Raw genomic sequence first — 14,507 nt, 5'->3', positions numbered from 1 at the left:
ATATTAGGGAGTTTGAGGTATATGGTCTTAGTCAAAGTGTAGCTGAGTGTGGACAATGGCATGATGACTGAAGACTGTGAGAAGATCAGTACGTTGGACATAATTTCAAATTTACGAATCCACTACATACAGCTTTGTCTTTAGGACTTTTATATCTACTCTATCAATAACATCTCCAGTTACCTCTCTGTAGCGCTGTCTCTTTATTCCCACAGGTCCTGCTGCTAGTGCTGACAACACATCATCCACCTCAACAGTAAGTGGACAAAAGAGAGTACATGAGAAAAACCAGGGGTTATGTTAACATCCATGTCTTAGACATGAATTACTGTAATGTTACAAAGAATTGGCTACAGAGTGACTAACAAAGCTACTGTGTTTTAATCTAAAGCTTGTAAATGTAAAATAATAAACTATGATCATATACAGTTCACTTGTAAGACACAGCTGTTCAGGCTTGCCTTTATTTCGTTTTAACTATTTACACCATTTTATTTGCTGTCTTATTCTGTATTTTAAAGCACTTTGTGATTTGTGTTATAAGCAGGGCTATAAATAAACTTTACATTATTTTAAGCCATTTGAACATATTTTCACTAAAAAATTTTCTGACAGTTTGTTATTGATCCAAATGGTGAATTATAAATATGTTTAATGATATAAATGAAATTTTAAATTCATATATTCAAAATCTCATTTATCTACATTTACAAGCCAACAATGAAGAGAAACATGTTTTTAGATTTTTTGCAAATTAAGAAAAATGAAGAAATCTATCATTTTCAGACGATTCATTTCAAAACAATTCAATGTTACTTATATAAACAGCCTAGAATAATACAGAGAAAACCTCAACAATTAAACAACCGCTATGAGCAAGCACTTGGTGACAGTGGGAAGGAAAAGCCTCCTGCAGAGGCTCAGGGAGGGGCAGCCGTCTGCCACCACTAGTTGGGGGTGAGTGGAGAGACGGGACAGAAAACAGAAATTAAGAAGAGAGACAAAAATTAGTAATTACTAATGAATCAATGCAGAGCGTTGTGTGAGCTCATAGTGAGTAAGAAAGGTGACCGAGTGCATCAGGGGAAGCCACCCGGAGGTTGCATGTCCATTTGCATATTGCAGCGTAACAAAGGAAGGTTTATGCTATGTGCTATAAACCAAGCTTTGATTGCTGCCAAAAGCTGAGTAACAAGTGCCTTTTTCAGGAAGGTGAGCAAACACCTCTTTGTTAGTCAGGCTTTTAAAGTAATGAGGGAGATATTTCATTCAGGGCTCTTTGCCAGAGATTTTTGTGAAACTTGTTGTAAATCTTGTAAAGCTCTAACTTTTATGACCAGACTGTCAGTCTTTTCCTTCTCTTAAGAGATCCATGTGCCTGGGCCAGCCAATCTGAAAATAACAAGTGAGGATAATAAGGGGAAAAGTCTAAATAAATTTAATCCAAAGAATTGTTTTGGTTACAATCAAACCCCAATCAACTCAGGATAAAGAGTGTTTGACAGATTAATACATTCACCACAACCTGCTCCCTACATCACTGTTGTTGTCCTCCATGTTGGCTCATCTAATCTCAGCCAATAGAATTTCATCTGTTAATCAGAGGTCTGTTCAAGTAAATTGTCTTGATGCGTGCTCAATCATCCAGGTAAGGAAATCCCAAACGGTTGATTCTGTTCATCTGGAAGTTTTCAGTGGGAGAAACGTTTCGTTGTAATCAGCTGACTTCTTCAGTCTCAGCTGACTGCAGGTTTCCAACCTTATAAACAAAACATTTGCACAATGACTGGAACGAGCACCACAGACAACAATGGGCTGGGAGGTCAGTTTCATGATCAGTATTATGCAAATTTCCATCACTGTTGATCAACAACCACTGATCAATGGCCATGAGTCCCATTCACAGAGAGTTGGGGAATGGCTGCAATCACAGCGTTGTAAGATGGCGAAAGATGTACCCTTAGGCCCCCTCCTCGATTCAGAGATGGTCTTTCCCTTTTCACGTAAATGGCCTCCTTGACTCCGCCCTCAAACCAGCGTTCCTCCCTGTCCAGGATGTGTACATCCTCATCATTGAAAGAGTGTCCACTGGCCTGTAGGTGTTAATAGACTGCAGAGTCCTGGCCTGATGAGGTAGCTCTTCTGTGTTGTGCCATCCGCTTCGCTAGAGGTTGTTTGGTTTCCCCGATGTATAAATCCTGGCAATCCTCCTGGCACTTAACAGCGTACACTATGTTACTCTGTTTGTGTCGGGGGACCCGATCCTTGGGGTGGACCAGTTTTTGGCGCAGCGTATTTTGGGGTTTAAAAGCCACAGAGACCCGGTGTTTAGAAAAAGTGCGTCTCAACTGTTCCGATACTCCTGACACATATGGGATCACTACAGGTTTTCGCCTGGGCAGCGGTTGTCCTTCTCTCCTGGATCGGCTGGAGCTTTCTTTAGGTGCCTTCCCAGCTTTGACAAAAGTCCAGCTGGGATAACCACATTTACTCAGGGCCTTCTTGATGTGCTGTTCTTCTGCCTCCCTGGCCGCTGTGTCAGTGGGGATGGTGTTCGCTCTGTGTTGTAGCGTCCTGATGACACCCAGTTTGTGCTCCAGTGGATGATGAGAGTCAAACCTTAGATACTGATCCGTATGCGTAGGTTTACGGTACATGTCAGCTTTTAGATGTCCCCCATTACTGATGGAAATCTCACAGTCTAAGAAGGCCAACCTGCCTTTTCATTTCCTCCCTGGTGAATTTGATGTGTCGGTCCACCGAGTTAATGTGATCCGTGAATTGTGGTACGTCCTGAGCTTTGACTGTCACCCAGGTGTCATCCACATATCTGAACCAATGACTTGGTGGTGTTCCAGGGTAGGATAGCAACGCCCTCTTTTCCACTTCTTCCATGTACAAATTGGCCACGATGGGTGAAACTGGGGAGCCCATGGCACACCCATGTTTCTGCCTGTAGAACTGACCCTTGTATGTGAAGTAGGTGGAATGAAGACACAGTTCAAACACACTTGGTGGATGCTGAGGATAATAAGAATAATAATGTTGTTGTCATTACTAAGTGATGTGAGAGCCTTCCTCTCCTCAGTGCTGATGTTGAGTGACGAAATGTTTCTCCCACTGGAAACACTGCATCTAGATGATATTTGTTAATCCACTGTTTAAAACAGCTATAGTGTCAGCACACCTGTGGGCCCGAGCAGTCAGGTCCATGACTTATAGTTAAATTATGAAAACAATTCAACTATTTAATCTTCAGGCCCAGATGTTGCTGCTAACCCAAGCTAGTTCTGGTTTACAGCAAATTTGGACATTTCAGTTTGACAGTCACAACTAACACAAACATTTTTCTGGCGAGTCTTGTGTTGGCTGTAAATGTCATATAAATGTAAACATTGTTAGAGCTGTATTGTATCTGAATCGCCTTTTTTTTTTTTCAATCTTACACGTAGGAACCAAAGAAAGACGCACCGGAGCAACCAGGCTCCTCCACGATAGACGTGGTCTCGGTGACAGAAGAAGACCTCCCTACTGTCGAGACCCCCACCAGTCTGAACATCAGCCCCCTGGGCAGCTTTGTTACTGAGCCACAGTTTGGGAACTATTGCACTAAACCAGCAGATCCCCAACCTCCACCCAGTCCAGCCATGCCCATTACCAAAGTGCAGCCATTTATGCAAGGTGAGGCGCTGTGATACTCTAGGGGTGAATATGTACTTGTATAACATAATGGAAATATTACTGTTCAAAGGTAAAACTAAAGGGAGATCAGCAAAAAAAATCCAATTAACTACAATACAATAGACCCTTTACAGAGTAAGTATTTCAGCTCTTTGTTACTTGGACTTCTTCACTTCTCCCTTTTTAAAATGACTTTTACAATTTGCTTTCTATCAAAAGGTCTGAGTAATATTGAAGAAAATTATTTTGACAATTGTCTTGAAAAATGTCAAAATAATCTTCCTGCTGCTAGATCAGTGTTTGCAAAGTGTGTAGACATGTTTCCTTGGCTCAGGCATTAACATACTTTGACTAAATAAAGCACACAGTCAGTGTAATAAAGCCTAGCGTCGTTTAGTGTTGGAGATGAAAAACCTTGAAAACTCAAGTGCTCATATTGTATATTGTTGGCACAGCAAATTTTCTCTAACCCCCGTCTGTCCACAGACGATGACATGGATAAAAGCTGGAGGAGCAGAATCTTAGCCCATCGCTTTGCCGTTCTGATATTCGCTGTATGCTGCATCCTCGGGGTGGCTGTCCTGCTCAGCGTTGGCCTTGGATGTAAGGAGCTCGGTGCTGTGGTAACTCTCTACATTTTGCAAAAATGGACCCACTGAAGTGTCAGGATTGTTACACGTTCAATGTGTCACGTGGTTGGTGGTCACAACCTCAATAGCACTGTGTGAAGAATGACAGAGACAGAATTTAGTGGATCGTTATTTTTATTCATCAAAGCTCTAATTCACTAAACTTAACATGGCAACTCAGACAGAATCACACAAATTATTAAAATGTTCAGGCAATAATCAATAAATACATAAAATACTGAAACAAAAATAAAATTTACTCCACACAAGCAACAAAATGCCTTACAGACCAGCACTATGTCTGCAGTGTTACCAAACACTGACCTAATCATTCAGTACCCACGTTCCTCAAAGCAAGCACTTCTAGAACCTTCCTTATCTACAGTTTCATCTGTGCCTACAGTGGGCCTGAGCTGCTCGGGGAGGTTTCAGTGTGGCTCCTCGTCTCAGTGCATCAACAACATTTACTTGTGTGACGGAAAACTTCACTGCAAAAATGGGGAAGACGAGCTCGGCTGTGGTAAGACACACACACACACACACACACACACACACACACACACACACACAGCCATACGGTATAGACTGGAAGTGTTGTTTAGTTTTTTAATATTTCCACATATGGAAATACAACAAGTGTAAATTTAGCTAGCAGACGCATTTTGTGCAAACTGCACAGAAATATTTGTGCTTCTGTTGGGATTTTTTTAACTGTTTGAAATGACCTGAGCACAACTTTAGTGACATCTACAGCACCACAAGCATGAGAAGGAAAAAGGATGTGAGGGTGTAAACAGGCTGTGGGATGACACTGTTTTCATATTACTGTGTGAGTTTCTCCGTGTGGTCAGCTCACAGCAATGGCAGGCTGCAGGACAAACACACAGGATCTGGGGGATCTCAGGTGGACCCCCATACAACCAGGCCTGGCCCTGCTTAGCTCCCGAGATCAGATGTGCTCAGTTGGCATTAACTGAAGATGCCAGAACAGCAGTTCTATGTTTTAAAAAAACAGGATAGTACTCTATGTTTTTGAGTGTACTGTCTCTGTTCTGTGTCGCATGTCTCTGTCTCTCAGTGCGTCTGAGTGGGAGGAGTTCAGTCCTGCAGGTTCAGATCCAGGGAAAATGGAGGACAGTCTGCTCAGAAGACTGGAACAACAGGCTGGGCAGAGCTGCCTGTAAGCAGCTTGGATACTCCAGGTTACAGCAATGCTTCATTCATTTCTGCAGTGTCTAGATGTCAGGCTGAGATGATACATTTCTTATTCGTATCCTTTTTTTGTTTAGTACATTTTCTAGTTTTGGATGGACTTTTAAAAAGTGGATCACTGCTCCAAAGGTGGTGGACCAGTGGGCCAGTGGTCCATTTGACCAGATTAAACTATGTCCAATTAAAGTACTCAAGTACAGTTACTGCAACAGACTTGGAAACTGTCTGGGATGTATTTTCTTTATTATCCTGTGGAAGATGGGATGAAACATCCATGAATACTGTAACATCTCAGATACCAAGACACTGTATGTCAAAAAATATTAATACATCTTCTATAAAGAAATCTTATTCAGTTTGTGTCCAACATCATCTGCAGCTGACATCACTTCAAAATAAGGCTCGAAGGGAAGGATCACTAACTTGGTGAAAGGCCTGTTACCTTGAACCCTCTCCCCTCAAGGAGAGAGGGTTCTCTGCTTCATGTCTCTTCTGGAGGAGCTAATCATACTTGAAATATTTGAAGTATATCAAAGATATATATGAACATAACCCTGACCCTTTTGTTTTTCAGTTATTTAGAGTCTTTCTTCATCTCTCTGACCTACATTGAGAAGGACCTTCAGACTGACCTGATGTCTTTCCACTGGAACAAGTCACAGATAATCAAACTTCACAACACCCCATCTATCAGGTGTACACACCTTTTGTACTATTTGAGTAAATGGAAAGTGTGTATTTGCCCCAAACTGATAACACTGCTATTGTCATCCAATTAGCCAATCAGAATTTTTTTAAAAATGTTAGCGCCTCAATATTGACCAATCTGAGGCAAACAAAATACTCTCCAAAAAAGGTCTTACAGATCAGTGAGCTCTATTTTCACTAAACTATGAAAATATTACAAATTGAAAAGAGACAAACTATTAATATATCAGCCACAGGTAGTTCCAGCACTGCTCTATAGATGTACCCTGGGGTCACACATGAAAACATCAAAGACTTCTGATAACCACAGACCTTGGACTGCTACAGAACACTATTTAAATAAATTCTGTGTTATTAAAAATTAATAATAATAATTGAGATTGGCAATATCATATATTAGTTTTTTGAGACAAAGTATTCACTCACCCAACCAAAGCAAATACCTTTGGCAAAATAGTGCAAACATACACTTCACTGGCTTCAGTGTCTTGTCCAACAACACTTTACTATACAGACCAGAAGAGCCAGACATCAAATTACAACCCACCAATTACCTCCTGATCTACAGCTGTCCAGTGGCTGAGCATTTAAAGAGCCAGCGCTTTTCAAATCCTACCTTTATTTTTAAGAAATAGAATGGGTCACATTACAGCTTAGAGGGAATAAGATTAATAAAAGATGACATTTAGTCCAGTACACCATCAAAGTATTTTGAAGCTTTTGTTTTAAGGAGTGTTTTAACTTGTTGTACGTGTTCAGTTCTGCTGAGCTTCCATGTCATTTGACCTATGGTTTCTATTTCACCACAGTAAGACACAGTGCAGCTCAGGCCTGGTGACAACTCTGAAGTGTCTAGGTGAGAAAGCATGCAGCATTTGTTTTCTTGAGTGTTTTATTATATAGGAAAGTATTTCATACGCTTGTTCTGTGTTTTGTCATGTTACAGCCTTTTTTCAAAAGGGATTAAATTAGTTTTTCACTTCCAAATTCTACAACAATACCCCATAACGACAAAGAGAAAAAAAGGGAAACAAGATAACATGTGTATTTAAGTATTCACAGTGTTTGCTCAATACTTTGTTGAAGCACCTTTGACAGGAGTTACAGTTTCACATCTTTTTGAGTATGATGCTACAAGCTTGCCACACCTATTTTTATTTATTAATCAACCAAAGACCCAGACAGACTTTTAATTCATTTGAAAGCCTGATGCTTAGCCTCGTCCACCCCAGCTGTAAAACTCAGAAACCAGTCTTACTTGTTATCATCTATCGTCCACCTGGGCCTTACACAGAGTTTCTCTCTGATTTCTCAGACTTTTTATCTGATTTAGTGCTCAGCTCAGATAAAATAATTATTGTGGGTGATTTTAACATCCATGTAGATGCTAAAAATGACAGCCTCAACATGGCATTTAATCTGTTATTAGACTCAATTGGCTTCTCTCAAAATGTAAAAGAACCCACCCACCACTTTAACCACACTCTAGATCTTGTTTTAACATATGGCATAGAAACTGAACATTTAACAGTGTTTCCTGAAAACCCTCTGCTGTCTGATCATTTCCTGATAACATTTACATTTACAATAATTGATTACACAGCAGTGGAGAGTAGACTTTATCACAGTAGATGTCTTTCTGAAAGTGCTGTAACTAAGTTTAAGAATATAATCCACCCACTGTTATCATCTTCAATGCCCTGTACCAACATAGAGCAGAGCAGCTATCTGAACGCTACTCCAACAGAGGTCGATTATCTTGTTAATAATTTTACCTCCTCACTACGTACGACTCTGGATACTGTAGCTCCTGTGAAAACTAAGGCCTCAAATCCAAAGTCCCTGACTCCGTGGTATAATTCTCAAACACGTAGCCTAAAGCAGATAACTCGTAAGCTGGAGAGGAAATGGCGTGTCACAAATTTAGAGGATCATCATTTAGCCTGGAGAAATAGTTTGCTGCTTTATAAGAAAGCCCTCCGCAAAGCCAGAACATCTTACTATTCGTCACTGATTGAAGAAAATAAGAACAACCCCAGGTTTCTCTTCAGCACTGTAGCCAGGCTGACAAAAAGTCAGAGCTCTACTGAGCCAACAATCCCTTTAACGTTAACTAGTAATGACTTCATGAACTTCTTCACAAATAAAATTTTTATCATTACAGAAAAAATTACCAATAATCATCCCACAGATGTAATATTATCTACAGCTACTCTTAGTACCATCGATGTTAAGTTAGACTCTTTTTCTCCAATTGATCTTTCTGAGTTAACTTCAATAATTACTTCCTCCAAACCATCAACGTGTCTTTTAGACCCCATTCCTACAAAACTGCTCAAAGAAGTCCTGCCATTAATTAATGCTTCAACCTTAAATATGATCAACCTATCTCTAATAATCGGCTATGTACCACAGGCCTTCAAGGTGGCTGTAGTTAAACCTTTACTTAAAAAGCCATCTCTAGACCCAGCTGTCTTAGCTAATTATAGGCCAATCTCCAACCTTCCTTTCATATCAAACATCCTTGAAAGAGTAGTTGTCAAACAGCTAACAGATCATCTGCAGAGGAATGGCTTATTTGAAGAGTTTCAGTCAGGTTTCAGAGCTCAGCACAGCACAGAAACAGCTTTAGTGAAGGTTAAGGTTACAAATGATCTTCTTATGGCCTCTGACAGTGGACTCATCTCTGTGCTTGTCCTGCTAGACCTCAGTGCTGCATTCGATACTGTCGACCATAATATCCTATTAGAGCGATTAGAACATGCTGTAGGTATTACAGGTACTGTACTGCAGTGGTTTGTATCATATCTATCTAATAGACTCCAATTTGTTCATGTAAATGGAGAGTCCTCTTCACACACTAAGGTCAATTATGGTGTTCCACAGGGTTCAGTGCTAGGACCAATTCTGTTTACATTATACATGCTTCCCCTAGGCAGCATCATTAGAAGACATAGCATAAATTTTCACTGCTATGCAGATGACACGCAGCTCTATCTATCCATGAAGCCAGGTAACACACACCAATTAGTTAAACTGCAGGAATGTCTTAAAGACATAAAGACCTGGATGGCCGCTAACTTTCTGCTTCTTAATTCAGATCAAACTGAGGTTATTGTACTCGGCCCTGAAAATCTTAGAAATATGGTATCTAAGCAGATTCTTACTCTGGATGGCATTACCTTGGCCTCCAGTAACACTGTGAGGAACCTTGGAGTCATTTTTGACCAGGACATGTCCTTCAATGCACATATTAAACAAATATGTAAGACTGCTTTCTTCCATTTGTGCAACATCTCTAAAGTTAGAAATATCCTGTCTCAGAGTGACGCTGAAAAACTAGTTCATGCATTTATTACTTCCAGGCTGGACTACTGTAATTCTTTATTATCAGGATGTCCTAAAAACTCGCTGAAAAGCCTTCAGCTAATCCAAAATGCTGCAGCAAGAGTCCTGACAGGGACTAGAAAGAGAGAGCAGATTTCTCCTGTATCGGCTTCCCTTCATCCCTTAGTTATGCTGCAATAGACGTAGGCTGCCGGGGATTCCCATGATGCATTGAGTTTTTCCTTTCCAGTCACCTTTCTCACTCACTATATGTTAACAGACCTCTCTGCACTGAATCATACTTGTTATTAATCTCTGTCTCTCTTCCACAGCATGTCTTTATCCTGTCTTCCTTCTCTCACCCCAACCGGTCGCAGCAGACCTGTTTTTCCTTCCCACTGTCGCCAAAGTGCTTGCTCAAGGGGTCATATGATCGTTGGGTTTTTCTCTGAATGTATTATTGTAGGACCTACTGTACAATATGAAGCGCCTTGAGGTGACTGTGGTTGTGATTTGGCAATATATAATAAAATTGAATTGAATTGAATGTACTGTTCTAGCCACTTGGTTATGGCATTGCATGTATGCCCTGCCTGCTACCATCTTGCAACCTGCTGTTATGTGCTGTCTTAGGGCCATCTTTGCAAAGCCTGCACCTGGGGTCTTGCCTGGTGCGGTAGACTCCAGCCTCTATCAATCTTGTGCTTAGAGCTTGTTCCTGTGCTGCCATGATTAGTGCCTTTGTGCTGTCTTTCAGTCCAGCTTTGTCCAGCCATTGTTAGGATTTCTCAATATTAGTTACTTCTTCTATCTGCCAGTCATCCATGTTATACAAGGGCCCGTCCTTCCATAATGGTTTCTCTTCTCACTCCTCTTCTTTCTTGGGTTTCTGCTGCTGGGTAGTGGTTTAGACACACACTAGTGCTCAGCCTCCTTTCTTCTGCTTCTGCTGGACTTGGGGTGAAACCCTCGTTGCATGGTAAGGAGCTTTCTTGACCTGATGTCAGTGTCTTCTGTCTTCTCCTTTGACCAGTTATTGTATCAGCAGGGTATCTGACGACCAGTGGGGCATAGGTATTGCCTGGATCTTTTTCTTCCCATTCAGCTGAGTCCTCAGGACTTACCTTACTCTGCAGGTATTTGGTGGTTACAGCTTTCCTAGCAGCCTCTTCACGCTTCATATTTGCCTTTGGGATTCTGAGATCCTTAATGTCTGTAATGTTGTCTTCTCCCACTCTTTGTTACCATCTGACTACACTTCTCCAGTCCAAATGACGTTTCGATATGGATCTGTATAACTGATGTCTCGTTCACTCCTGGCAAACAGATTGATGTCATTCATGTAGAGAGTGTTTGCTCCATTCTGAATTCGGTATCTGTAGCCAGTCTTGCTGATGATCTGGCTGAGAGGGTTCAGACCTATGCAGAACAGCTAACCTCTTGCTAACATTTAACCTCTTGTGTTTTTCCTCCCATCTCCATTTTATTCCGGATGAAGGCTCTTAGGGTCCTGTTAATCTTGTACAGTTCTACATATTAGAGTATGAATCATGTGCCTATTCATGTTAGCTGCTATGAGGCCTAACAGGAACATCCATGATGTGCCGAGGCAGATTATTGGCCAGTAGTTGGATGGGACCAGTCTCCTTTGGGGATTCTTGAGGATCAGGACTATCTGGCCTGCAGCTGGTCAATCTGGGTGCATCAAATGATTTAGCAGCTGATTAGTTTGTGCTGCCAGACACTCACTGAGTGCAGTTAGCTTATTTAGCAAGTTGGAGTGAGTCATATCAGGCCCTGGTCCTCTCCAACTCTTCATGCTGTTTCTTGGATGTCTCCCATTGTGACTGTGACTGAAGCCTGTTCAGGGAGGAGATTACCATGGTCTGCTCTTAGATCCACTAACCACTGAGCATTGTTGTTATGCTCAGCTCTTCCAATAGTGCTCCACCTCCAGCCTTGGTGATGATGTTCTCATACTTTCCCTGGCACTGAAAGTACATCTTGGATGGTTCAATGGAGAACATCTGGTTTATCCTTCTGGCTTTTATCTCTCTATATCTGCCCTGGTCGGATATATAATATGAAATACAATTCCTCTGCAGATGATGACTTAGCTGTATAACAACTAATCTCTCAAAAAAAAAAATTGACATAAAAGGTAAAATATTGAGGAATAAAGCATAAACTAATGGTAGGACTTCTTTGGACAGTCTTATAGGAATGGGGTCTAAAATACATGTTGACTCTTTGGATAGAGCAACAAATGAAATGAAGATCTTCTAATTCACTGAGACACAATTTCCTCTGCAGCTTATCAGTTATCTGCTTTCAGGTGCACGTTTGTTATACTTGCTATACTCGGAAGTTATATTTCTGATTTGAGGCTTTCTTTTTCACATGAGACTGACAAAGACTGGACAAAGCTATGCATCAGTCTTTCAAATTAATTGAAAGTCTTTTGGGGTCTATGGTTGATATATAGGGTGGAATGGAAGATTGCTACCACTAACCATCATCGGCCTGTGCTTTGAGGACTTTGAAATGTTAGTATGACTGTGATGTTGATTCATTCAAACTAACATAATCATCCTGCTGTTACCAGGTTTCTGTGAGGCCAAGCAAATCAATATGTTGCTCAGTTATTAAATCATTTACTAACAGGGACCTAGAAGAGACAGACCTAATGTTTAACAAACTAAATTTAACTGTTTTACTCTGATTTAAGCGTTGCTTAAATGCTTAAATGTAATGCTTAAATCGGTAGAAATGGTAGAAAATTGTTTTTTCAGCAGGCTGGACATTTCCAAAACCTGCTTTTTTTTCCTTTTTTTAGGCTTTAAGCAGTGGAGTTGCTGGCATGTTTCAGATCATACCTGCTGCATAATCCATGTATGCTTAAGATTCAGGGCCTAAACTGATGGCCAGACATTCTCCTTCAAGACTTTTTAGTACAGAGCAGGGTTTCATCAAAGTAGTAGTAGTAGTGGCTTTTTTTGGTCAGCAGTATTGAAGTTGTTACCCCCAAAAATGTAAGTTATTACACATCACTTTCATTACTACTAATTACATTTATTAAATGTAACCTTTTCTTAAAAGTAATCCATTACATTCCTTAATTTCCTTAAATTCCTAATTTACAAAACAAACATTATATCAAGGTGCAGTGGTGCACTGGTGTGTCACAGAAGAAGGTCCTGGGTCAAAATTATAAATTGGTGATTCTAAATTGTGAATGCAAGTGAACTGAATTGAAATGAATCTTTATTTTGAACATGTTAAAAAAAATACAACCACATAGAAATAAAAGGGAAACAAGCAAACGAAGCAAAACAAAAAGAAAACAAACAAACAAAAAAAACCCTTTCATGTTCATAGAGGAGCAGGAAGAAGCATAAGCTTATTTAATCCCACCCCCTTTCCACTATTTAGTAATCAATACACTACAGAAATACCTCATTACAATTACATTATGTGTTACATGTATTATTATTATTATTTTAAATTTATTTATTAATTATATATACATATAGGGGCAGCACAGTGGTTAGCACTGTTGCCTCACAGTAAGAAGGTCCTGAGTTCAATTCCACCATCAGGCCTTTCTGTGTGGAGTTTGCATGTTCTCCCCTTGTTTGCCTGGGTTCTCCCAGGTACTCTGGCTTCCTCCCACAGTCCAAAGATATGCACTTTGTGGGGATAGGTTAATTGAAAAATCTAAATTGCCCATAGGTGTAAATGTGGGAGTGCGAATGGTCGTCTGTCTCTGTGTGTTAGCCCTGCGACAGACTGGTGACCTGTCCAGGGGGTACCCCGCCTCTCGCCCTATGACAGCTGGGATAGGCTCCAGCGCCCCCAGCACCCCTGAAAAGGATAAGCGGAAGTGAATATGTGTGTGTATATGTATACATACACATATTTAATAACCCCAGTAACACCTCAAAGGATACACAACCCACAGACATATATATATACCGGTGCACACATAAACACAAATCAGCATTATGAAAATATTGGACAAGAACACCCTATCAGAGCTCTGCCTCCTCCCTGTACCCTTGAACCGCTTTTTAAACTGCCCCATGCTCGGACATTGCTTCATTTCTTTACTTAATCTGTTCCACAGCTTCACTCCACAAACAGTGATGCAAAAACTTTTTAGTGTTGTACGGATACAAGGATGTTTTAAATTTAATTCCCCCTCAAATCTCCGTTCCCTTTTAGAAAACAGTTTTAGAATATTGTCAGGAAGTAGGTTGCTTATTGCTTTATACATAATTTGTGCCGTAAGAAAATGAACCAGATCTGTGAATTTTAGTATTTTTGATTTTAAGAATAGTGGATTTGTATGATCTCTGTAACCAGTTTTATGGATTAAAACCCAAACCTCTGCACAGTAATGCAAATACGGTGCAATCAGGGAACAATAGAGAATGTGGAGTGATTTGTGGTCCAGAATATGTTTTACTTTACTCAAGATTGAAACACTTCTTGTGTGATTGGTTGTCTGTCTCTCTGTGTTAGCCCTGCAACAGGCCTGAGATGGGCTCCAGCATCCCCGTGACCCTGAAATGGATACGCCCCAAAGAACTGGACATTATATCAAATGTTTATTATTTATTTGGCTTATTAACCTCAACATATGACAGTGCTGCAAAAAAATTAATATCAAGCACAAAAATAAATACCAAACTTTAACCAGTTTATAATCAGGTAGACAAAAAGATCCATCCACTGATTGTACGTACAATATGCATAAACTTTGAACTATTTACAGTGAAACAACACAGAAGATCAAAGGACATAACATAAATTAAAATATGTAAAACTAAAAAGCATCCATGTAACAATTTTAGCTACTCTTTCTGTTGTCAGTGTAACTGAAGTGTATCCAAATTTAATGTGTCACTTACTTCCTCACATTTCCAGCTTGTTGTCTTTGTAGTGGCT

At 40.3% G+C, this 14,507-nt stretch overlaps 1 protein-coding gene and 1 long non-coding RNA gene across 3 annotated transcripts in view; one reads left to right on the top strand and one right to left on the bottom strand.

Moving 5' to 3' along the window:
- LOC112844172 (uncharacterized) overlaps nt 1-14,507 on the bottom strand; it is a 20,311-nt gene extending 5,804 nt beyond the window's left edge. Inside the window, exons 1-3 of one of the 2 annotated variants that reach the window (XR_003216823.1) lie at nt 14,471-14,507; nt 4,152-4,401; nt 184-249 (exon numbers count right to left, since the gene is read on the bottom strand). This is a non-coding gene — a long non-coding RNA (uncharacterized LOC112844172). Of the gene's footprint in view, nt 1-183; nt 827-4,151; nt 4,402-14,470 lie in introns of those variants that run through there. The other variant, XR_003216822.1, reaches the window with a different exon arrangement.
- tmprss3a (transmembrane serine protease 3a) overlaps nt 7-14,507 on the top strand; it is a 28,324-nt gene continuing 13,823 nt past the window's right edge. The window contains exons 1-8 of the mRNA XM_019353019.2: nt 7-88; nt 216-256; nt 3,453-3,681; nt 4,168-4,284; nt 4,714-4,830; nt 5,389-5,512; nt 6,097-6,216; nt 7,040-7,086. Coding sequence (XP_019208564.2) covers nt 61-88; nt 216-256; nt 3,453-3,681; nt 4,168-4,284; nt 4,714-4,830; nt 5,389-5,512; nt 6,097-6,216; nt 7,040-7,086 — 823 coding nt within the window. The 5' untranslated portion in view covers nt 7-60. The remainder of the gene's footprint in view (nt 89-215; nt 257-3,452; nt 3,682-4,167; nt 4,285-4,713; nt 4,831-5,388; nt 5,513-6,096; nt 6,217-7,039; nt 7,087-14,507) is intronic.

This window comes from Oreochromis niloticus, linkage group LG16, assembly GCF_001858045.2.
Source record: "Oreochromis niloticus isolate F11D_XX linkage group LG16, O_niloticus_UMD_NMBU, whole genome shotgun sequence".
Classification (NCBI taxonomy): Eukaryota; Metazoa; Chordata; class Actinopteri; order Cichliformes; family Cichlidae; genus Oreochromis; species Oreochromis niloticus.
The sequence above is the reverse complement of the archived record's forward strand: the minus strand, read 5'-3'. Positions and strand labels throughout refer to the sequence as shown.